Here is a 23,611-nt window from a genome sequence, read left to right on the forward strand (position 1 = left end):
GGGACCCAATTACAACATTTAGGGTATCTTTGAAATTAACCAATTACAGAGCGAGTTCAGGGTCTTGTTTGGTGACTATGGGGTTAACTTTAACACTAGGTCACAGGGTCCTATCTAAAGTTCCCATCTGCAGGTCTCACCCTTAGGAATGTGGGGAGAGGTAGTTGGGCTTTCCTGATTGGATACCGCAAAGTGGTCCCTTTTGCCCCGGGAAACCGCCTAATGGTTCCTGAGCAACTGACCTTAGGCCTTCTAGTTTAGAGGGGAAACAAAGCCTGTCATGGCGTCTGTTTGGTTCAGCCTTACATTGTAGCTATTGTACTATACCTCCTTTATAGAAAAATATGGCTCAATAAGTTAATGAATCTTCTTTCATTTTTTCCTGCCCTGGTTTTATATATAATTTCTCTTCCTTGTTTAGGGTTGCAGCTAGAAAAAAATAAAACTAGCAATGGAGCCCTTATATGAAGAATATCTAGCAGATCATGGAACCATAGTAAAACCTTATTACTGGCTAAGCTTCTCTCTAGACTGCTCTAACTGTCCTTACCACATTCGGACAGGTGAAGAAGCCAGGGTTCCCTATACAGAATTTTATCAGATTTTTGGATTCCCTTATGGGCCAGCATATCCTCAAACAAAGCACCTCACATTTTATGAACTAAAAACTTCTTCTGGAAGCCTAATGCAGAAGGGTCATGCCAGCAGTTGCACGGGGAATTACACCCATCCAGAATCAATGCTTTTTGAGAAGAACGGCTATCTTGACTCAGCCATGCGCAACAATGACGCCATCAAGCACATCATTCTGTACTCCAGCAACTCCCCTTGTAATGAAGCAGACCACTGCTGCATCAGCAAAATGTACAGTTTCTTAATAATGTATCCAGATGTTACTCTGAGCATTTACTTTTCTCAGCTCTATCACACTGAGCCTGAATTTCCTGCCTCAGGGTGGAACCGTGAAGCTCTCAGAAGCCTGGCCAGTTTATGGCCACAGGTCATTCTGAGCCCAATAAGTGGTGGAATGTGGCATTCTCTCCTCAACAGCTTTGTCAGTGGTGTCTCAGGATCAGCTGTTTTCCAGCCCATTTTAACTGGGAGAGCACTGGCTGACAGGCACAACGCATATGAAATCAACGCCATAACAGGAGTGAGACCATACTTCACGGATGTTCTTCCCCAGACAAAAGAGAATCAGATCATGAAAGCTCAGGCAGCCTTAGACAGCTACCCCTTAAACAATGTCTTTCCTGGACAGTCTTTTCAAGTGGCTAATGGACAACCACAAACCAATCTGACCCCAGACTTCAGGGTTCCGGTCGTTTTTGTGCTGGTGCCTTTCAGAGACCTACCACCAATGCATGTGGGTCAAAACCCACATAAACCCAGGAACATCGTAAGGCACTTAAATATGCCTCACATGTCATTCCAGGAAACCAAGGACCTCAGAAGGCCCCCCATTGGAATGCCACTGGAGGGAGTGGAAATCATGGAGCAGTTAGCAAGTCCCAAAGAGGCAGATGAAAAGAAGAAAAAGAAGAAAGGAAAAAAATAAAATCTGTATTTCTACAACATGAGGCCAAACAACGACCAGCGGACTTAACTAGATAGCAAACAAAACTCTGTAAACTTTCTCTCTTAGGTCTGATCCAAGACTGGAGATAAACTGATACTCCAAAAGCAAAACCTGAATTATTCACCAGCTCAACTATTATAAAGCTACACTACTTTTATTTTCATAAGTAAATTGATCTATTTTGAAAGTGACAGTATTAAAATGGAGCCATTAGTACCTTACTAATATTTTGGTGTGGAAAAGGAAATGTCATTATTTTAGTCTACCCACATCATCTTTCCACCAAAAAAAAAAAAAAAAAAAAAAAAAAAAGCCTGTGGACTAAAGAGCTTCCTAAATTGGTTTCAGTATAAAACATTACTGTAAAATTGGAAAACAGCCTGAAGTTACTGACATCAAGTGCTGCCTGCATAAGCAAAGCAGTGATTTTCCATTAACTGTTAATCATGGATACAAGACTTTAGGCAGCCCAACTTTTTTTTCTAAAATGGTTCAAAAGAGTTTTCTGTGGGGGAAAAAATAAGCCCTTTCACTAATTAATTATATATAGCCACAAAAATTGATTTTTGAAACCTCATCACCTGCTCAGTGTGATATTTCCTCGCTTAGACCTCTCCCTCCTGAGCAGATGACAGAAGTAGGATGATACACGGGAACATGCAAAGGCTCCTTCCTTCACATACCATAAAAAATCCAAGCTGCCCTTACTGGCCGTCAAGCCTCCTTCTCTACCTTCAGTTGTGTTGTCTCATCAGCAAGAATGTAAGTTCTGACAGGTCAAGCACTGTCTCTCTTCTCTCTTTGGTTTTCCCTTAGAATCTGGCCAAGTATTCAGGCAACATGTGGGTAGCAAGATTGTGGATCTACATCTCAGTAACGATACCAATCACTGCTTCCCAACGTTCCTTATCCAGGCCAGCCAAGAGCTTGCTTAACCATCCTACGGTGGACATCTTTGTTATTATCAGCCATTCTCCCTTCTTCTGATACAGGTTCCCAATGCATAATTTGTTTGTTTTACTTCCCTTTTATCTGAATCTTTCTTTTTCACCAGTGCATATCTATACCTTCTCTTAAATCTTGTTCAAAACACACTTCTTGAAAGTGCTCCTTGATGAACCATCTGAGTATGTACATTAAAGCACTTTGTATTTAATTAATTCACATTTTGTGCCTCATTTTCCTCTTAGAAATATATAAAGATGCATTATGAGAAAAATGTATATCCATTTGTAAATTGCTACTGAATTTCTTCTTAATGTATGTAAAAAGTAATGCTAAGCTAATAAGGTAGTTCTGCCATTAGAAAAAGCCTAAAGGACATAATATTCCACATAGAAAGAGGAGGAGAAGGAAGCAAAGAAAAAATATTTAGAACATAAATTTCTATTATGATTAAAATAAACATGACTAAAATTTTTTTAAAGAATATTCTAATGTTAACATGAAAATTTGTATAGAACAATTGGAATATAATATAATTACATTGTGGGTATACAGTAATTATTATTTTAAAAGATATTATTGAAGTTTATTATTAGATCATGAAATATGAAATCATATGTCTACAATTGGGGATGTCGAGTTAAAAAAAAAAAAAGACCCAAAGTGACAAATTCAGCATCTCTGTCTACACGGGCAACTGGGGGATATGGGTACCAGGTCTGAAGCCTATTGCCAGGCCGGCTGATGATGCCTTACAGCCGTTGGGAAGGACCTGCCCACCTTACAGGCTTCATACTCACGTACATACATATGTAAAGTAGATCCAAGTAGTTGCCATAAAATCTATCTACAAAGTGGTCGAAAAGACACAACATCAATCAGGCTGCAAAGGATTCACTTCAAAACACAGCCTGAAATCTGTGACGAATTTGTATTTCAGATGTGAACCTAGATTTCAATGGCATTGAACAAAGGGAGAAGTGTTGCCCAAACTATAGGAAATAAAAGTGCCTTTTGGCAGTTAAATTTTTGTACTAGTTACAGAAGTTGGGTGGTAGGAAGAATGTTACTGACGAGTCACAAGTCTTGGCCATACAGTCAAACCTTAGACAAGAGACTGTTAAGAGAGCATAAAGATATATGGCCCTAGGCAAGCAGTCTCTCTTTCCCCACTGATAAAACAAGAGCTATGGACTTGCTCATATTTAAGGTTCCTTTCAGCTCTATCTGCTCTAAGATGACTTGTGCTAAAACAATATTCCCATGGAGTAAGCTTCCTCAATGCAGTGATCACACTTTTTGCTCACCACACAGTGGGTTCCTGATCATGCCAGGCTGGCTCAGGGATTTAGAGAAGAGTAAGAGTTGGAATGTTCTGTGCTGACAGCTCAGAGCCTAGAGCCTACTTCGGATTCTGAGTCTCCCTCCCCCCTCCTCTCTGCACCTCCTTTGCTTATGTTCTCTGTCTCTCTCAAAAATAAATACTAAAAAAAATTTTTGAATTAGAAATAAAAACACAGGCCAACAAATTAAAGCAGGGAGTGGTGTGGTGATCTAAAAGAGGCAGGGAGTATATCCCAAGAAACTGATGAGGGGAACATTACCTTTATGAATCTATCATGATGCAGGATTTGACTCTCAGTTTTGTAAGCTCAACTACCTACATAGTCAATACAGAAGGAATGAATCTATTACGCAGGGCAGACCTGGATTAATAAAGCTCCCGAGACTGACATGTAAAAACAGAAAGCTAATGTACTGATTTCCAGTGAAAATGACAACTGGATATGCAACCAGATAATTCAAGTTGTCTAGCCTATACAGCCTCTCCATTCAGAGAAGCTACCTGGGAAGCCAAATTATAATCAGAAGGTTGCTTTGTGGGTTAGAGGAGTTCATTATCCGAACCAAATGTTTAATGCTATCAGATTCTGCTTACCAGGAAGCCCATCCGAAATGGAGGGGTCGGCGCAAGACCACCTGACCCCTGGGCAGTGTTTAAGTGGGCCAAGACTGTAAGAGACAACATAAACCTCTATAGCCAACTCGTGTCACGACTAGTATCCATTCTCTATAGATGTTAATGTTTTATCAAGCTACAACCTAATCCTGCTGACCTGGGAGCAAATCCTCTCTCTTTAAACTGCTGTTACATATCTTTTTTGATTCATAGTGCACGAAATCCAAAAAGTTTAACTCAAAGAATATCATACTATTCATCTAATTTCCAAAGGTTTTAAGGAAAGCTACATGGTAACTTATACTAATTAAAAATAATATTAATAGCACCTAACATTTAATGAGAACTATATGTCACACTCTTTTCTAAGCAGTTACACATATTAACTCATTTAATCCTCCCAATAATCCTATGAGGTAGGTATTATTATAATACCTATTTTCAAATAAGGAAATCACAGCACACAGAGCTGCGTAAAGGCTGAGCTGATATCAAACCCAGGAGCTCTAGCTCCAGAATCCCCCGTTCTCAATCACTATGCTTTAATGGCTCTCAAAATAGTAACAATATGGACTCACTACAATGCCTGGAAAAATCAATACCCATTTTTACCAGCACTGCAGTCTTTCTATAGTTCTGCTCAGACTATTGTATCAATAGGCATCCTTTAGACTATGGGTGCTAGGGAGGCTGGGTGGGCTAGGCCAAAGAACTTAAATAGCTCTGGATCCCAGAGTTTTGGCTTTAAACTCTCCCCAACCCCTGCTGCCTTACACCCACGGTCTGATACCAAACAGAAGGCCTGGACCACCTTACCTTGATGTCCCTGACTCTAAGGGATGTACCAAATCAGAGACCTGAGGCAATGGAACATTGCTTCCTCACTCTATTTAATTAAGTGGAATTGGTGCCTTAAAACATTAAAAAGAGAGTTAGATGATCCAGCAGCTCTGCTTCTGAGAATATAACCAAAAGAACCAAAAACCGAAAGAAGCACCTGGGTGGCTCACAGTTAAGTATCCAACTTCGTCTCAGGTCATAATCTTGCAGTTCACAAGTTCAATCCCTGTGTAGGGCTCTGTGCTGACAGCTCCCAGCCTGGAGCCTGCTTTAGATTCTGTCTCCTCTCTCCGCCCCGCCCCTGCTCGCTCGCACTCTCTCAAAAATAAGTAAAACATTAAAAAAATTTTTTTAATAGGGTCTCAAATAGATATTTGTATACCCATATTCGTAGCACATTATTCGTAATAGCTATAAGTAATCCGAGTGTCCATCAGAGGATGAATGGATAAAGAAAACGTGGAATATACATACAATGGAATGCTATTCAGCTTTAAAAAGGAATCACATTCTGACATGTTACAATTGCGAATTGAGGAAATCAAACTAAGTGAAGTAAGCCAGTCAAAAAAATATATACTGCATGACTCCACTAATATGAGGTACCTAGAGCTGTCAAATTTATTGAGACAGAAAGTAAAATGATCCTTATCAGGAGTTGGAGACAGTGGGGAGTTATTGTTTAGTGGGTACAGAGTCTAAGTTCTGCAAGATAAAAAAGAAAAAGAAAAAAGGTCTGGATATGGAGAGCAGTGATGGTTGTACAATAATGTGAATGTAATTAATACTGCTTAAAGGTACACTTAAAATGGTTAAGATAGTAAATTTTATGTTACATATATTTTGCTACAGTTTTTTAAAAATTAAGTGGAATTATTAATCGACACCTACTCATCTCTTCATACACTAAAAAAAAAAAGTGACATCTTTTGTGATAGACTAAATACTGGGTAACAGGCTCTATGTCTAGCCTCAGAATACTGACCTAAGGTGGGGAAAGCTCACAGAAATATCAGAAAAACAAATATCTGTTTAAAAAATCATTACAATAACAAGATTCTTTTAAGTTCACAGTTTATACTTCATTTCAAGCTATTGAAAAGTGATGTGTGGGTTTATTTGGACCCTGAGAGTTAAATCCTTATTTTTAGCCCAAAGGTAAGCAGTGTTGTTGGAAATAATGAGAAAGACTTCCTGAAAGCAGAGAGTGGTGCTTAAAGGCACAAGCTTTGTCACGTGACCCGCCTAATTACCATCCCAGTCTGCGACTTGCTAGTTGAGTATCATTGGCTGAGTTCCACAGCCTCTCTTAGCCTTAGTTTCCTCATCCATAAAATGGAAACACTAATTTCTAGGCCCTAAAGCTACTCTGAGGATTAAATAATGTAAATAAATAGACTGTTTAACAAGTCTAACACAAAATACACAGTCATCAAGCAGTCTCTATTATTAATAAAGTCTTAATAGAATGAGGATACACAGTAGAAAAATAGGAATTATAGGATCTTTCAAATTTTATCAAAACTATAAATTTTATGAGGTGGCTGGGTGGTTCAGTTGGTTACGTGTCTGACTTTGGCTCAGGTCATGATCTCACAGTTGTGGGTTCCAGCACCATATTGGGCTCTCTGCTGTCAGCACAAAGCCCACTTCCGATCCTCAGTCCCTCTGTCTCTCTGTCCCTGCCCCGCTTACAGCCACTCTCTCTCAAAAATAAATATTTAAAATAGAAAAACTATAAATTCTATTTTCTATAAGAAATAAAAATATGGGACACCTGCGTGGCTCAGTCAGTTAAGCCTGCCACTTCAGCTCAGGGCATGATCTCACAGTTCGTGGGTTCAAGCCCCACTTCAGAACTGCACTGGCAGCTCAGAGCCTGGAACTTGCTTAAGATTCTGTGCCTCCCCACTGTCCCTTCCCTGTCTGTGCACGCACCTGCACTCTCTCTCCAAAAAAAAAAAAAAAGGAAAGAAAAGAAAAATTAAATAGACATAGCACAAAGAAATACTATTAACCAATATCACTTATACATACTGAATCTGAAATCATGTATATAAATTATAAACTAATCAAATCTAGCAAATAATTAAAATAGTAATCAGAATTTATTCTAGAAATGTGGAAATAGTTCAGTGCAATAATATATATAAATGTAATTCAGTACATTTATAAATTAAAAGATATAAAATAATATGGTTTTCTCATTATATCTCTCAAAAAAAGCATTTGATCATTTGAGCAGTCATTCCTAAATATCATAAAAAAATAGGAAATAAAAACTGGTAAAATACCAATACCATTTCCATTAAAATAGAAACAAAGAAGAGATGCCTACTATCACCCAATTTTTCAACATTGTTTTTGAGAGTCCAGCTAATGAATCAAATAAGAAAAAGAAATAAATGTGATATAAATATTAGAAAAGAAAATAAATTATCAAATATCTTAAATATTATGATTGTATGGTATGACAAGAAATGTAACCTTAATTAAAACAACTATTAGCATTAATAAGAAAGCCCAGTAATGGGAAAGAATATACAATAGTAATGAGAAAGAATATAGAATAAATAAATTTTAAAATCTATAGTCCACAGCTTCTCATTATATTACAATAAGCAGGTTTCTAAAAATTAGATAAAGAGTCCCATTCAAAATAATGTTTAACAAACAAGGTTTATTGTTTCATTTAGCACTAAACATATTTCCTGAGACAAGAATACAGATTTTAAAACTTTTTAAACTTAGGGGTGCCTGGGTGGCTCAGTCAGTTAAGTGTCCAACTTCAGCCTAGGTCATGATCTTCCAGCTCATGAGTATGAGCCCCAGGTCAGGCTCTGTGCTGACAGCTTGGAGCCTGGAGCCTGCTTTGGATTCTGTGTCTCCCTCTCTCTCTGCCTCTCCCCTACCTGCATTCAGTCTCTCTGTCTCTTAAAAATAAATAAAACATAAAAAAAAAGAAATTAAAAAAATTTTTTTAATCTTAGAAGTACTAATATATATTAGTGCTGGGGCACTGGGTGGCTCAATTAGTTAAGCATCCGACTCTTGATTTCAGCTCAGGTCATTATCTCACAGGTTTGTGGGATCAAGCCCCATATCAGGCTCTGCACTGACAGTGTGGAGCCTGCTTAGGATTCTCTCTCTCTCTCTCTCTCTCTCTCTCTCTCCCACTCCTACTCACATGCTCTCTTGCTCTCTCTCTCTCAAAATAAACAATAAAAAGAAGTACTAATATATAAACAAATAAAGGTCCTATTATAATATGGTTCATCCTATCTACTCTACCTGAGTATGTAATCATAAAGTTATGTAAAGCTAAAATAAATCACAGGGTGCCTGGGTGGGTCAGTCAGCTAAGTGTCCAACTTCAGCCCAGGTCATAATCTCACAGTTTGTGGGATCTGAGCCCTACATCAGGCTCTGTGCTGACAGCTCAGAGCCTGGAGCCTACTTCAGATTCTGTGCCTCCCTCTCTCTCTACCCCTTCCCTACTCTCACTCTATCTCTCTCTCAGAAATAAATAAACATTAAATTTTTTTAAATAAATAGAAAGCAAACATTCCAAGTTTGAGAGTCTGGTGGTTTCAACACAGAACCACATCATATGAATATTATGTACAACCATTAGACCATACTATAGCGTAGGTAACATGCTAAAAAATCTTTATATATTGTATTAATTATGTTGCTAGAGAACAGTAGTATTACATCATTACCAGAACTGAAATTTACTTATTTATTATATATATACACATATATACAATATATGACATATATATATGTCAAATCAAATATATCAAACATGTATTTTATATATATATATATATATATATTTGATTAACACTGGCCTCACTTCCATTTCATTGCTGTAAGATACAATGTCTTGGTTTGTTAAGTACTTAGTGGCAAGGTTGGAGGAAAGAATCACATGGTAGGTAGAATACTCAGCTTAAAATATTTGGGAAAAAAGGATGTGTTCTAAGATAGTTTTATCAAAATCTTTTCTAATTAAAAAGATCCTTCATTCTTTGCACTATCACAAAAAATAAGAAGGAGCTACATAGTATTATGCAGCATTAATCTTGAGAAAATTCAAATTTAGTCTTACTTTAGTATTGAACCAAACCAGGTTATGGGCCCAATAAATATGATGTCTTCAAACCTTTATTTCAGGGATCAATACTTACTTGTAAAATTAAAATATAAAGAATAACTTTATCTAAAGTGAATTAAACACTATGATTAACATTAAAAATTATCATTTGCAAGAAAGTTGAATAATGTGTATTATGTAATTAAAAGATAATTAAGCACAGGTTCCTTCACACATACCCACACACATATTTCCCTAAAGGTTTAGAGATTTAATGGTTAGCTGACTGGGGCAGGGAGGAAATGAATGCGTCCATTAGGAAAAACTCAATCTCTTGGGGCACCCAGGTGGTTCAGTCAGTTAAGCATCTAACTCCTGATTTTGGCTCAAGTCATGGGCTCTCCTCCTTGGGATTCTCTCTCTTTCCCTCTCCCTCTGCCCATCCCCAACTCACATGCGCTCGCTCTCTCTCTCTCTCTCTCTCTCTCTCTCCTCTCTCTCAAAATAAATAACTTCAGGAAGAAAAAAGAAATACTTGATCTCTAAATATGATGGCAAAATTGTTAGATTATTAATTCATTGTATAAAAATGTGCTGTATGCCTACTATGTTCTAAGTACTTATTATGAGACAGTAAAAAACATTGCACTGGAAAAGGACTTTCTGGATATTATTATAACTCAAATGTATTATGCAATATACAGTTCAGAATTCATTATATTTAACACATTCAACATACAGAACACAATTCTGAGTAATCAAATCACTTATATCCTTGACCAACTCGATTCTTTAAATTCCTTTCATTATTCCCTTGAGTTGATTTCTACACCAGGATTCTTTTCCAGTTCTAAAATAAGAGATTAAAGACATTTCCTAAATAAGTCCTAATACAAAGAAGAGAAATGTAAGAGAGGGGATAAATTAACTCTTAAATTCTTGTTTCTGTTTGCTCTCAATAGCACTTCTAATGTTTCATTTTCTCTTCAAAGAAAAATCTTGATTTAGAAGAACAAAAAGTATAATCATCTTTAACATCAAAGCAGGTATACTGTTTGGCTCTTAATAAAGTTAGCAAAAGATGGAAACTAAGGATGAAATATTAAAACAAATCTTTATTCTAAGTTATATAATGCCACTTACCATAGTAATGGTCTTATACTTTGATATGTGACTTTGTAAAATAAATAGTACCAACAGGTAGAAAATTTTCCTTTACTCTCTTAAAACAGTCCGTGGGGGAGTTTTTATCAGTGTGCTTGCTCATAACTTGAATGTTAATTTAAAGAAATGTCACTTCTATCACCTAAATGATATATATTTTCTAGGAGGGTGATTTAATTGGGAAGAGAAAAATGCCATATTGCTTCTTCCTCCCAAGAGGAAAGGATGCATTCCATTCCTGTGAACTCTCTTTGTCTCTCTCTGTCTCTGTCTCTCTCTTTATATATATATATCCACATATATACATAGGCATACATGTTGATGTAGATATAGATATCCATATATATATATGCGTATCTGTCCAACAAACGTCTGATTTTGAGATCCCTCTTCCTCCTCTTACTGCTTCATTATGCTCAGTGTGATGACTTTCAAACTACTGCCTTTCACATTTAATTCATTCATTAATAAATAATTGAGTTTCCAAATGTATTGAGTACCTTCTGCATGCTTAGCATTATCAGATGTAAAGGAAGATACAAAATAAATATAAGCCAAGACTTTTCCGTCCAGCATCTTTTGCTCTTTTCCAGGAGTAAGATAAAATATGAAATATCATTAAGTAATTCATAAGACTAGTGCCAAAATCAATGGTACAGGTAACATGCATTTTACATTTATGTAGAATTTTAGAGGTTCAAAACACTTTCCTGTATTTAATCCTCAGAACAATCTTGTGAAGTACACATTATTAGCTCCACTTTAACGACAAGGAAACTGAAATTCAAAATTTTGAGTGGCAGCCTCAATCAAATAGATTATGAGTGGAAGTCAAGACTTGAGCCAGGGTTATCTGATTCTAAGTCCAGTGCTCTTTTCAATACAGCACAGGAAACCAAAGATTGGGGTATTAACAGGGCAGCAGCCAGCTTTCTGCTACAGATGGAATTGAACTAGATCTGACAGGATGTCAGGAAAATATAAAGCTATCTGAGAAGTGTCCAGCTAAATGTCCAAAATAATTTTATTCTGCAAATATTTGTACTTCAGTGTTATACACACACCACAACTACCATTTCCTTAGTTTTAGTGCCTTTACCTCCTAGAGCTTTGCTCTCAGAAATGAGGATCTCAAATGTAATTAAAAAGCTGGCCTAGCAGGATCATATAAATCTTAAATCACAAATATGTATCTTAAAGGTCTGGTTTCTATTAATCCTAACACATCTTGTTTCCCCTCAACATCGGAGAGCATAACTTGCCCCTATCCTTTTCTAGCATTCTTGCTCCCAACAACCACTTATTTTAAGATGTTAGTGACTGACCCTACCCCAAATTCCACAGGTTCACCCAGTTTGTCACCCCAAGCCCTCCCCAAAACATCCCCCTCCCTCGCAATGGATATAATACCTAGTTCCGGCTCTGCAGGTGCGGTCGGGATGCTGCACACAACACTGACAGATAAGATATGACCTTTCGACTCCGTCCTTGGGGACCTCCCGCTGGCCGCGCAGCGTAGTTCCAACCCCGGGAAAGGGGCTCCCGGCTCCGGAACGCAGCCACCGGCAGAGCACGGTCCGAAGTGATGTCTCTGACAACTAGAACGAAGCTGGGCTCCGGAGCGTGCATCACTCCGCCCCATACTCCTGCGAACTGCAGGGGACTTGGTCCGGCAACCAGTCCATCCCACCCCACAGGCGAGTCCGGGCCAGCCGGACCTCACGCAGGACTCCGACGACGGGTCGCTAGCAGCGGCGGCGGCAGCAAAAGCCACCCGCCCCCAGTGCCCATAGCCGCCAACCTAAGACCCCTCAGGCTGGACCGCAGAGAAGCGTTGCTATGGAAACTCCCTAGGGATCACGTGAGGCCCCCCCCCCCCCCGGAAGACCAATCACCTCTTAGCTCTGCCCGCGGCACCGTTTTCGGCCCTCCCTTCTGCTCCGCCCCCTCCCGCCCCCGCCTTCTTCACCCAGCCCCGCCCCTTTCCTGCGGAGAGCCCGCGCTTGCGCACTGCATCCAGCGCGCTCCCTCCCTCGCGCGCGCTCCCCCGGGAAGAGTGGGGGCGGCGTAGGAGGCTAGAGGAAAGCATGAAGCTGAGGAGGAAGGAGCGCCGCCAGCGCGCAGGCCCAGAAGCGCCCGAGCCCCGGCTGCAGGCGACGCCCCAGAGCGGAAGAGGGAAGTGAAGGCGCCAGGCTGCGGGTTCCTGGTGGGTGGGCTACGCTTACCGAGGTAGAGGCAGCACCAAGAAGAGGCTTTGGCCACCGGTCCGGATCGGGAATGTCGAAGAACACGGTGTCGTCGGCCCGGTTCCGGAAGGTGGACGTGGATGAGTACGACGAGAACAAGTTCGTGGACGAGGAAGACGGGGGCGACGGGCAGGCCGGGCCCGACGAAGGCGAGGTGGACTCCTGCCTGCGGCAATATCCTTGCGTTTGCCGACCTCCGTACCCCGACCGCACCCCTCTCCCCGGACCCCGCCGCCAGCAGGGTCTGCGAAGCCGGGGCCGCTCCCGGGGCACGGGGGCGGAGCTCACCTGTCTCTTTGGGCCCCCCACTCTGAGAGGGCTGGGGACGCTCCCATTTCTAACCGAGTCGCCCCGGGCCCCTAGGGTCCCGCTGGAAAACTTGCCCTTCTCGGCGCGCCTTCCCCGCCCCGATTCCTCAGGTTGTGGCCGGAGTTTCTGCCTCCGGGAAGTGGCGGGGTGGCCGCGCCCTCGCGGCGCGGGGGAAGGCAGCTGGTGCTGCTCTGTGGCCCTCGGGGGGCGCCTGAGTTGTCCTCCCCGGGACGCTGCGTGCCGGAGCCACATTGGCTCCAGAAATTTCTGATTGGGACGAGCAGACTGCTTCTGTTGCGGTGGTTTGGTTTCGGCAGCCTTAGGAGAGTTTATTCCTAGTCGGCAGGGATGGGCGATCTGCAAATTTGAGGCCCTCTGTCCTTTTAGTCCGTGGGCTTTTTTTTTTTTAAAGAAAGGAGTTTGGCAATATATAGATTGCAAGGTAAAGAATTTGTTAACTGGGGGAGAGGGAGTGAGTCCAAAACAACCAACTCCCGAGAAGGAAGCTTGCAGCCTTTTACCTGCTACTAAGCAAGGGACAATAGGAGGACAGGGCTTCTCTGTGGAGAACCCCTAGAAATACTTAAAATAAACCCCAGTGAATAAATAGATGATGAATAAAATAGACGATGAGTCATTTGTACGAAGCGGAATCGTTTTTGTAATCCTGACATCGGTTCCATATCAGTTGATATGTGGCTGTCAGTTCCTGGTTTTTGTTTTTGCATATTTAAATATTCATAACTTGAGTGAGCATTTCCACCAGATATGTTTTAGAAAAATGTGAATGGTGCAACAGCTAAAGCTTTAGTTTTAGAGATTCTCAGCTACTGAATTCATTCATTTCTAATTATTCTGTATTCATAAGATAAGACTTTTTAAACCCTTTCCTCATCAATGTCCTATTAAAGTATAATGGGTAAATATGAGTGAAAATATTTGGTTGTAACTATGTCTAGTCTTAAAGGCACCTAAAATAAGGCATTAAACATTTATCAACATACAGATGTTTCTTTGATTTCCACAATCTTCACAGTCAGCTGTTGCTATTTTGCATTATTTAAATACTTAAATGTTTTGGGTCTTAAAAATAAGCCAATCTTGCAAAATGCATGCTTTTTCTAGAAGTTCGTTAAGCCTTGAAAATAACAGCTTACCACCAACCTTAAGGCTTGTGTTTTTGGTTTTGGTTTGTTTTTTGTTTTTTGTCAGACCTCCCTCCCTCCCCCCCACCCCCACGGCCTAGAACATAAGCAATGACTATTATTCTGTCTGAAAACATTCTTTGTGGTGGATAAATGATGTTTTGTGAAACGAACTTTAAGTCGATGTGTGGTAACTCTTAACTGGTACTGCTGTGTCCATATAATGGATCTGCTTTGTATAAAATAAAAAGATAATTGTCTCTTCTTCTCTTGTTACAACCAAAAGAGACAGGCTTTGGTCAGGCACTACAGATAGAGGAAGACGTGAACTCTGTGGTTTTCCTTTTAGGGGAATGATTGTGTTTTCTGACGGTCTGATTGGCCTTCCGTGCCTGGTACTTGCTAACTCACTGGTGTTTCCAAAGACTAAATTTAATAGGTATGACATAAGATAGTTTTAATAACCTTTATGAAATAGAAAATATCCAAAACAGAAAAATTAAGCTGCTGCCTAAAGGTCATTAAATTAGGAGATCTATTGTGATGCCTTTTTCAATATTGAGAGATTCCTAATGTATATCGCTTCGGTTGCTAGAAAAATTACCAGCATTTTCTACCAGCATTTCAGTTCATACAGAATATAAGTCTAGCAAAAGTTTGGTCTTTATTTTTCCAGTTAGATCACATAAAAAGACATTTTGGTTGAAGACAGGTGTTTCATTTTGGGACCTGATAATTCACATATATATATATTAGAATCATCAGGATGTAGGTTTTTTTAAAATATAACTTTGGATGATGTTTGCATATGTGCCTTACTGGAAAATGAAAGGCTATCAGAGTGATAATTAGAGCCACGCAAGAACTGGTCTTTGCTTTATTACTTTCTCTAGTGTTTTCAGTATTATACCTTCGGTTGACATCCTTGAGACCAACGTACGGAGTTTTCCGATATTGAATGTCGTAGTGACCGTGGTAATTTTTCTATGTAAAAGCCAAATCTTAAGAACCAATGCTTTCCTGAGGCCTGTCCTCTGCTGCTGTGCCCTTAACCTCCATCACAGGAAACATGACCGCGGCCCTGCAGGCAGCTCTGAAAAATCCCCCCATCAACACCAAGAGTCAGGCGGTGAAGGTGAGTCACGGACAACACGGTGATCTCTGCTGATATCTTAGCTTTCTTAGCAAAATCCTGGAAGTGACATGAAATCAACAAATATTTTGACTATTTGCTGTCTTTTACATAGAAGAGCTTACAAGGTAGTTTGACAGGTAAAAATTCACATATGAAAAATTAGTACTCTGATACTGAGCTATGATAATCAGCATTTTGATGTGTTTCATGGAGGTCACTCAGGTTGAATCTGAGCAAAGGCTTGAAGAATAAAACTCTTACAAAGTAAAGAGATCCTACGTGGTTGCTTTTTAAACATTTTTCTAAATTATACAGGAGTTAAATGTTTATAGAAAACTAGTAATCATCATCATCCTACTTCCCAGAGATAATTGGTTATTAATTTTTGGTGTTGCTATATATTTATAGAGCTTTTCTAGTAGTATTTTTTAAATAAAAATGCAGATTTATAACTGGCTTTTTTTTTTGCAATGTACATGAATATCTTACCTTGGCAATAAGTTTATTTCTATAAGCATCTTTTTAAGGGCTGCATATAGATATGCTGCAGTTTACATACATAACTAATCTTTTGGCGTATATTTAGATCACTGACCTTTTTTTTTCTTGTCAGCAGTACTGAAATGAACAATTTTGCATAAATTCTTGTTTCCTTTGACTAAATTCCTGGAAGTGAATTGCTGAGTTTTAGAATGCACATTTTTAAGACTTATGGTACAAGTGGTATTGCCAAACTGCCCTTCAGCAAAACCTGACTTATATTCCTGGCCGCAGTCTTTCAGTGATTCTTAAGAACATTTACTTATTGTTTAAAATGAAGCCTAGGGCTCTGAACCTATTGTCTGTAGGAGTCCTAAGGATCTCTTTATATTGAATACTAGTAACAATTTGGGCAAATGCATAATAATTATCTAGGCAACAACAAGAGGGAACAGTTCTTTGGCTTTTTTAAATTGTGAGGAGCTTTGTTGAAATTTCAATTTTACCACCTTCTACTTTTTTGTGGCTGAGTTTTTATCACAGTTTGTGAGTGGAGAATTGTAAGAATATTTTTCTAAATTGGGTAATTGCATAGTCTTTAAACTGAAAACAAAACAGTGGTAGAAACATATTCTGTAAAACCCTGAGCAGTAGGAATGCCAAAGAGATCTCTTTCTTGAATAGAAGTGAATTGTTGGAAGGATAAATTAAGTGTTCTCTTTGCTTGGCTTCATGGGTAAAAAAATAACTTTGCTGTTGGAGCAGCCTTTTATGAAAGAAAAAAATTATAAATGAAGATCACTGTATCTTATATCTTGACTGTAGATATGAAACCTAAAATGTAAGTTTTCTGAAAAGCGTATTGCTTTTTAAGGATGGTTCAAGGTAGCACTGCAATTCATTTTCTTTGTCCTCAGGCCTTTTTCTGAGTTTAAGGAGTAAAACTGAAATGTGGGTTTAATAAAATTGGCAACTTATCACATCTATTTGTAAGCAAATCCTCTCAGTGCACTTTCAGATAAATCAAGGATCTGCCCCTCCCCCCACTGCTGTCATATTCGCCCAAACCAGCCTATATTATTTCAATAATTTCCAAACTCGCCTCCCTCCTTCTGCCTTGTCCCCTGCCCCCGACCAATCCCACCTCCGCTTATTCTCAACATGGTGGCCAAAGTGATCCTCTTAAAATACAAGGCAGATTATATCACTTACAACACCTTCTCATTTCTCTTAATGAAAGCCGAAGTCCTCATGGTGGCCTGCAGGGCTGACACAGCCTGCCTCCCACCACCCCTCTGACCTGTCCTCCTGTTCCACCATGTCACTCTGGCTGCCATGGGTCATACCATTCCCTCAACACTTGGAATGCACACTAACAGCAGTTCTTTCCTCTGTCCTAAATACTTTTCTCAGATACCCCCAAGGACTCTTCTTTCATGTCCTTCAGGTCTTAAATGTCACCTTCTCCGTGTGGCCTTTCTAGAACAACCACTCTACGCGCACATGTCTAAACGTTCTGTTCTTTACTCTTCCTCAGGACCGAGCAGGCAGCATCGTCTTGAAGGTGCTCATCTCTTTTAAAGCTAATGATATTGAAAAGGCAGTTCAGTCGCTGGACAAGAATGGTGTGGATCTTCTAATGAAGTATATTTATAAAGGCTTCGAGAGCCCCTCTGACAACAGCAGTGCTGTGTTATTACAATGGCATGAAAAGGTGAGCTATGAATTCTACATCTCTCTGACTGGCTCCTTTATAAGAGTAACAATGACAGCTCTGCTCATCTGGATGATTACTTGGACTTGTTGGTTTTACCTCTTTGTCTTTACAAATAAATGCATGAAAGTGAAAGGTAGATTTATGCTTATTGCCATGGTCTTAAGAGATTCTGATTTGCAAAACATATTTATTCAGTGATGACTGTTGTTCATTTAACATAATCTTGAACTTTGAACTAAATCAAAAATTTTAAAATAAAATCAAGAATTCATTGACTGTGGCCAAAAGGTAGGAACAACCCAAGTGCCCATGGGCAGATGAACAGATAATCCATTTTATGCACATACTACATTTTGTTCATTGGACAACCAAATAAAGGAAATTATGATACATGACACAGCACTAATGAACTTCGAAACTTTATGCAAGGTGAAGTAATCCAGGTACGAAAAGACAAATGTATGATTCCTTTCACGTCAAATATCTAGACTAGGCAAATTCAGAGAGACAGAAAATAGATAAGAGATTACAGGGACTGGGGAGAAGGGAGAATGGAGTGACTGCTTAATGGGAACAGCAGTTCTTTTGAGGGTGATGAAGAAGTATTGGAGATAGACAAGGGGTGGGGACTGTAGGATCCTGGGAATGTAATGAATGCCACTGAATTTTACACTACTAGATGGTTAAAGTAGCAAAGTATGTTATATATGTTACACGATTTAAAGAAAAATCGAAGGTGGAATGAAGAATTCCTGTGTTTTTTCTGTTTTTATGCATTTGATTCTGCAGCGTAAGGTGCTGGTACACTGTACATTTAAAAAAAAAAGTAGGTAAGGGGAATTTTTAGCTTTAGCTTACAAGTTGGTATGGTCATTTTTAACACCCAACACTTAGGTAATATTAATATAAATGTAAAAATGTGACATTTAAATAGAACCAACCACAGGAAAGGGGTATATTCTCTCACATCTTACAGTTGCCAGCACTTTATTTTTCAGAAGCTGTTGTCTGTGTATCTGAGTGAAAGGACACTCGGAAATTAGAACAGGTAGTAAAACTTGCGAATTAGTCTTGGTCGAGTCACTTGACACTCAGGCACTATCAAATAAAGAGAGCTAACATTTACGAACACAGTAACCATACCTCCCCTCTGCCCAGTTTATGCCTGTTTTCCCAACATCGTTACGAATAGTTCCCTTTCACTCCCCAGTGTACCACTTGGAGGATAACATATATGGTCATCTTCTTCAGGAACACGTTCGTTTCCCAGCCACTGTACCATTCGTTTCTGTTTCATTCAGTCCTTACAACAACGCTGTGAGGTATATAAACGTTTTGATCATCTTCACTGTAGAGGTGAAGAACCAGCTTAAAATCATAAGCAGCCTAGTTCCTGGCTAGTCGCAGGATCCCAGTAGACCTTGATGGAGCACTTACTGTATTCCAAGCGCCTTGTAAAGATTAACTCATTTAATCCTCATAAAAATACGAGGAGGGAGAGCTTGCTACTATTCCCCTTTTGGTGGATGGGGAAACTGAGACACATGTTAGCTTGTCATTCCTTCCTAACATCACTCACTGGTTTTTGCCAGTCTGTCTCCTAAACACTTCTCCCATCATCTACTCAGATACACCTCTCCTGCATCTCTTCACAGCGTCTCTCCCAGGCTGTTGTAGCTTCCTAAACAGGCCTCCACCCTCCAGTGTCCCCTCCTTCAAATCTCTGCTCCACCTTGTCGCCAGAGGGCCTTCTCTAAAACCCGGATGTACCCGGTCAGTCACCTGTGGGATACAGCCCGAGTTCCCAGTCCAGCCACCGCTTTTCATGTTCTTGCCCCTGTGCTCCAGCAGCGAGCACGGTAGTATGCTTTCCCAGAGCACCCCGTACTGTCCACACCTAGGTACCTTTGCTCATGATTTTCTCTCTCAGTGCCGCCTTGCACCCCAGCGCCCCCTTCTGCCATTTCATACCTTACATTATAGTAACATGATCTCTACATGTCTGTCTCTTCCCAGTAGACCAGAAGATGCTGTATCCCCAGCATCTAGCATACTACCCAGTACACTAAAGTATTCAGTAAGTAAACCAGAGCTTCAGATTCCTGATACTTAATCATGACTTCTGGTTTTTTAAGGTAAAGTTAGAATTAAAGTTCCTGAGTTCTTAGCTGTTAAATAATGTATTCTTAGCTTGGGAGAATAAAAAGAATGTGACAGACGGGCTAATCTAATCTAAAGAAACTTAGGTCCTTAGAACAGTTGATCTCAGTTTGGATTTCTTCCTGCCCCTGCTACGAAGAGAATAAAATGAATATCCTAAATTTACACTTGAGCACCTGTTTTAGGCGAGAACATGCCGTAAACCTTTAAGGACATACTGTCACCTGAACACAACATATTAGAATGTAAACTAGTGTCTCACTAACACGTGGGTACATAAGGGCAGGGACTGTATCCCCAGTGTCTAGAACAGTGCCTGGGGCGGGACAGGTGTTCGAGAAATGTTTGTGAAAATTAAAGAATTCAAAATTGGGAACTACACACATTCCTTCTTTAAGAAAAATGTTCTACTTGGTATGAGGACTGACGCTTTATGATTCTGTCAACATCTGCATGTTGGTTTGTTTTTAGGCACTTGCTGCCGGAGGAGTGGGGTCCATTGTTCGAGTGCTGACTGCAAGGAAAACCGTGTAGCCCAGCAGGGTCTGGGTCCCTCCTGTGGGTGTGGGAGTTGCTGGTACAAAGACCAAAACAACCAAATGCCACCGCTGCCCTTGGGGGTAGCATCTGTTTCTCTCAGCTTTGCCTTCTTGCTTCCTTTTTCATATCTGTAAAGAAGGAAATTACATATCAATTTTCCTTTCATGAAAATTGGGATAATGTAGAGGAAAAGTTTCAACAGGAGTGTTTTCACGCTCTCAAAACTATTCCAGTGATGTGTATACCTGTCTGTATATAGTATGATTTGCCTTCAAGTTTAATTGTGCAATTTTAACCCCTATTGGCTGGTGGGGTTTTTTTTGTTTTGTTTTGCATTTTTGTTTTATTGAGGTGTTTTGTTTTTCACTAATAGCAAGAAATTTGATCCGAATTTGAGGCCAGTTTCCTAACTCATTGCTAGCCAGGAAATGATCTTTACAAAAAATATGTTTGAGAAACTGGCAGCTATTAACGTTGCAAAACTGGACCATAATTCCCTTATTTAAGCAAAATGTGTTTCCGGAACAGGTGGTGGGTGAACAGCACTACCGAGTTCCAGCTTTGTCCGCTTACCTCCAGATCACGTGAGCTTACCTAGCCTCTTCCTCTCTGCACCCAGTAATCATGGCCTCTCGATTTCTCTGTGGTCTCCAGGGTCCAGAGCAAGAAGTCTTGCTCTACAAAAATGTATCTATGAAAAGCCAGAGCCTGTTTGGCCTGAGCATAAAACTTTGTTCTAATAATATGACCCTATTTGGGGAAACTATTCGAAATCACAAAAGACGTGAAAACTTTAAGTTCAAACTCTGGGCAGCCTCTGAATGAAACGCTGTTTTCTTTAGAACTATAATAGCTGCCTTAGACATTATGAGGTATATAACTAGTATTTGATATGCCCTATAACTGTCTTCAGTATTCTTCAGGGTAAATTGGATCTTAAAAGCTTTGGTTCAGATCCAGAAAAATAAACTTTATGTATTTTAGCTCAGTGGTTCTTAAAAAAGGAAAATGCCGCACAGCACAAAGTGTTTACTTGTTGGACAAACCAAATGGGTTCTCAAAAATGACCGGTGCTTATAAAAAGTTCTTATTCAGTAACTCCAAAACAAACCACCTGAATGCATATGAGCAAGAGGGAAGTCAGCCTGTGTTGCGTATTTACATTGGGCACCAGTTTCATAATCACTGTCTTACGTGAAAACTGGTGGGGAAATTCTGTAACCTCTTTGCTGTTTTTGATACCTGCTTTTTGTTTTGTAAAAATGATAAAGTTCAGAAAATAAAATGTCAGTGTTGAATAATTTATTTTTCTATCTCCTATTTTAATACCTATGAATGTGTGATTAATTGTAAGGGAAGATTGCCTGTTTTACCAGTAGGTTGTTGTGCTCTTGACAAGAAGTAATGTGGTACAGAAGGTTTCTAAAACTACGTTATTCAAATACAAAGTAGTGGAGAAGAGGAGAGGGTCATTAATGATGTCAGAGCCCACGGAGCCTTTGGAGTGATTTCACACTCTCTGGCTGCCCCTCTGGATGCCCTCTGATCACCTCAAGTATCTGCCCAAAGACCTAAAGCAGAGTGTGCTGCACTCATTTATTCCCAGCTTCCAAACCCTTTCTCACACTGGTGCTCCTGAGTAGATGCCTGCTTTAAAGCTCTAGAAACTCAACAGGAGGGGCGCCTGGGTGGCTCAGTTGGTTAAGCGACTGACTTCAGCTCAGGTCATGATCTCACGGTTCGTGGGTTTGAGCCCCACATCGGGCTCTGTGCTGACAGCTCAGGGCCTGGAGCCTGTCTTCTGATTCTGAGTCTCCCTCTCTCTCCCCTACCTCCAACTCTTCTCTTAAAAATAAGCATTAAGAAAAAAACAGGCAATTCAGAGGCTGTAAGAGAAGTTAATAGGTAGTCAAGTAAGCACAGTATTACCCTGTACAAACTTCAAGATGAAAACAAAAGTGATATTGCAATATTTTTTTGTAAAATCCTTAACATTTTCATCACTATAGTGTTAGAGAAAATTCTGGAGTACCATATTTTATAGTCACAAAAATGGGTGTGTTCAAAGTCTGCCAGCCAATCAGCTTTACTCAGGGAGACGGTAAATATATTTAACAATCAGTACAGCATAGAGACTAAATTAGAATGGACGCCTCTCGGTGAACGTCAGCCCAGGTAACAAGACGCGGGCCGTCTTGGTGGAAAGCGGACAGTCAGGATGAATTGGTAAAAGCTACAAATGCTAAGGAGCACTTTGGGCACAAGAGTAGTTTTCTTTACCTTCCATTCTCAGTGGTTTTATGGTCTCATTTTAGCCATTTTCCTTTGTTTTGCTCCTGCCATTTTTTTAAAGGGGGAAAATGGCACAAACCCATTTAAAAAGAATTTTTTTTATGTTTTTAACTTATTTTTGAGAGACAGTGTGAGCAGTGGAGGGTCAGAGAGAGAGGGAGACACAGAATTCAAAGCAGGCTCCAGGCTTTGAGCTAGCTGTCAGCACAGAGCTGGACGCAGGGCTCTAACCCAAAAACAGTGAGATCATGACCTGAGCTGAAGCCAGACGCTTAACTGACTGAGCCACCCAGGCGCCCCAACACTCCCTTTTTTGATCATTAGGTAACAGCACCATATAAGTAACAGGTCTTGAGGAAACTCAGTAACGTGCAACCAATCCATAGATGGTACAAATTCACGCGTATTTATTTTGCCAGCATTTCCTGGGTTCCCAAGGATCATGAAAGACAGAAGAGTCCTAGTAAGTAATAACGTCACTGATAAAACAGGTATGAATAGTTTTATCCTCCCAGGTATTTCTGGACATTTCTTCAAAGGCCAGTTATGTTTAGAGCATTTAAAAGTGGTCTGTTAACATTGAAACATCAGTAATCCTGCCTAGGTCCATGTGGCCTAGTTACATGAGCTTATAAAATATATGAAACACTGATAGATAGAACACAAATCGCAGGGAGCCAAAGGCACAGTACCCCCAGCATGTGGTAGTACCATGCTTTTATTTTCCAAAGCAAGATTCAGAGTGAGAGTAAGTAGACTGAGACACAAAAGCCCCCCTTGCTTGAGTACTTATTATGTCAGTTCCTTGTATACTGTCTCTTCAAAACCAAAGCTTAGAAATCTATATAAGATCCCATGGTTTGTAAGGGCCAGAACTAGGATTCCAACTGCTATCTGCCTGACTCCAAGTTTATACCACACTCTTGTCAAGTCTGATGTTTGGAGAATACAGGTGTTTCCAGGACACATGAGGATTGGGGTTTTCTCTAGAAAGCTTAAA

General features: G+C 40.0%; 3 protein-coding genes across 7 annotated transcripts in view; 2 read left to right on the forward strand and 1 right to left on the reverse strand.

Annotated features, from left to right (window-relative positions):
• The window catches only part of RGL1 (ral guanine nucleotide dissociation stimulator like 1), a 241,101-nt gene extending 228,665 nt beyond the window's left edge, over window positions 1-12,436 (reverse strand). For all 4 annotated transcript variants that reach the window (XM_029935212.1, XM_029935209.1, XM_029935215.1 and 1 more), the window contains exon 1: window positions 11,998-12,436. The gene's annotated coding sequence lies outside the window, so the exon portion shown is untranslated. The remainder of the gene's footprint in view (window positions 1-11,997) is intronic.
• APOBEC4 (apolipoprotein B mRNA editing enzyme catalytic polypeptide like 4) lies at window positions 422-2,739 on the forward strand. The gene has a single exon (XM_029935216.1). It carries the CDS (start codon window positions 452-454, stop codon window positions 1,556-1,558), a length of 1,107 nt encoding a protein of 368 aa, XP_029791076.1. The 5' UTR covers window positions 422-451; the 3' UTR covers window positions 1,559-2,739.
• A 223-nt stretch (window positions 12,437-12,659) lies between the features above and the next one.
• Window positions 12,660-21,624, forward strand: ARPC5 (actin related protein 2/3 complex subunit 5). Of its 2 annotated transcripts, none has more exons than XM_029935219.1 (4): window positions 12,660-13,031; window positions 15,352-15,422; window positions 17,440-17,616; window positions 20,251-21,624. In XM_029935219.1, exons 1-4 carry the CDS (start codon window positions 12,914-12,916, stop codon window positions 20,311-20,313), a joined length of 429 nt encoding a protein of 142 aa, XP_029791079.1. In that variant the 5' UTR covers window positions 12,660-12,913; the 3' UTR covers window positions 20,314-21,624. The 2 variants fall into 2 exon arrangements, with proteins under 2 accessions (XP_029791079.1, XP_029791078.1); XM_029935218.1 differs by having other exon boundaries at window positions 12,667-13,007; window positions 15,350-15,422.
• The last annotated feature ends 1,987 nt before the right edge of the window (window positions 21,625-23,611 follow it).

Source organism: Suricata suricatta, chromosome 3 (genome assembly GCF_006229205.1).
Source record: "Suricata suricatta isolate VVHF042 chromosome 3, meerkat_22Aug2017_6uvM2_HiC, whole genome shotgun sequence".
Lineage (NCBI taxonomy): Eukaryota > Metazoa > Chordata > Mammalia > Carnivora > Herpestidae > Suricata > Suricata suricatta.

What these genes read in the sequence shown, in the direction of transcription:
- APOBEC4 (XM_029935216.1), top strand. Translation starts at nt 452, where the DNA reads ATGGAGCCCTTATATGAAGAATATCTAGCAGATCATGGAACCATAGTA.
- ARPC5 (XM_029935218.1), top strand. Translation starts at nt 12,865, where the DNA reads ATGTCGAAGAACACGGTGTCGTCGGCCCGGTTCCGGAAGGTGGACGTG. An exon ending in GTGGACTCCTGCCTGCGGCA is followed by an intron (nt 13,008 to 15,349) that starts ATATCCTTGCGT and finishes AACCTCCATCAC; the next exon opens with AGGAAACATGACCGCGGCCC. An exon ending in CCAAGAGTCAGGCGGTGAAG is followed by an intron (nt 15,423 to 17,439) that starts GTGAGTCACGGA and finishes ACTCTTCCTCAG; the next exon opens with GACCGAGCAGGCAGCATCGT.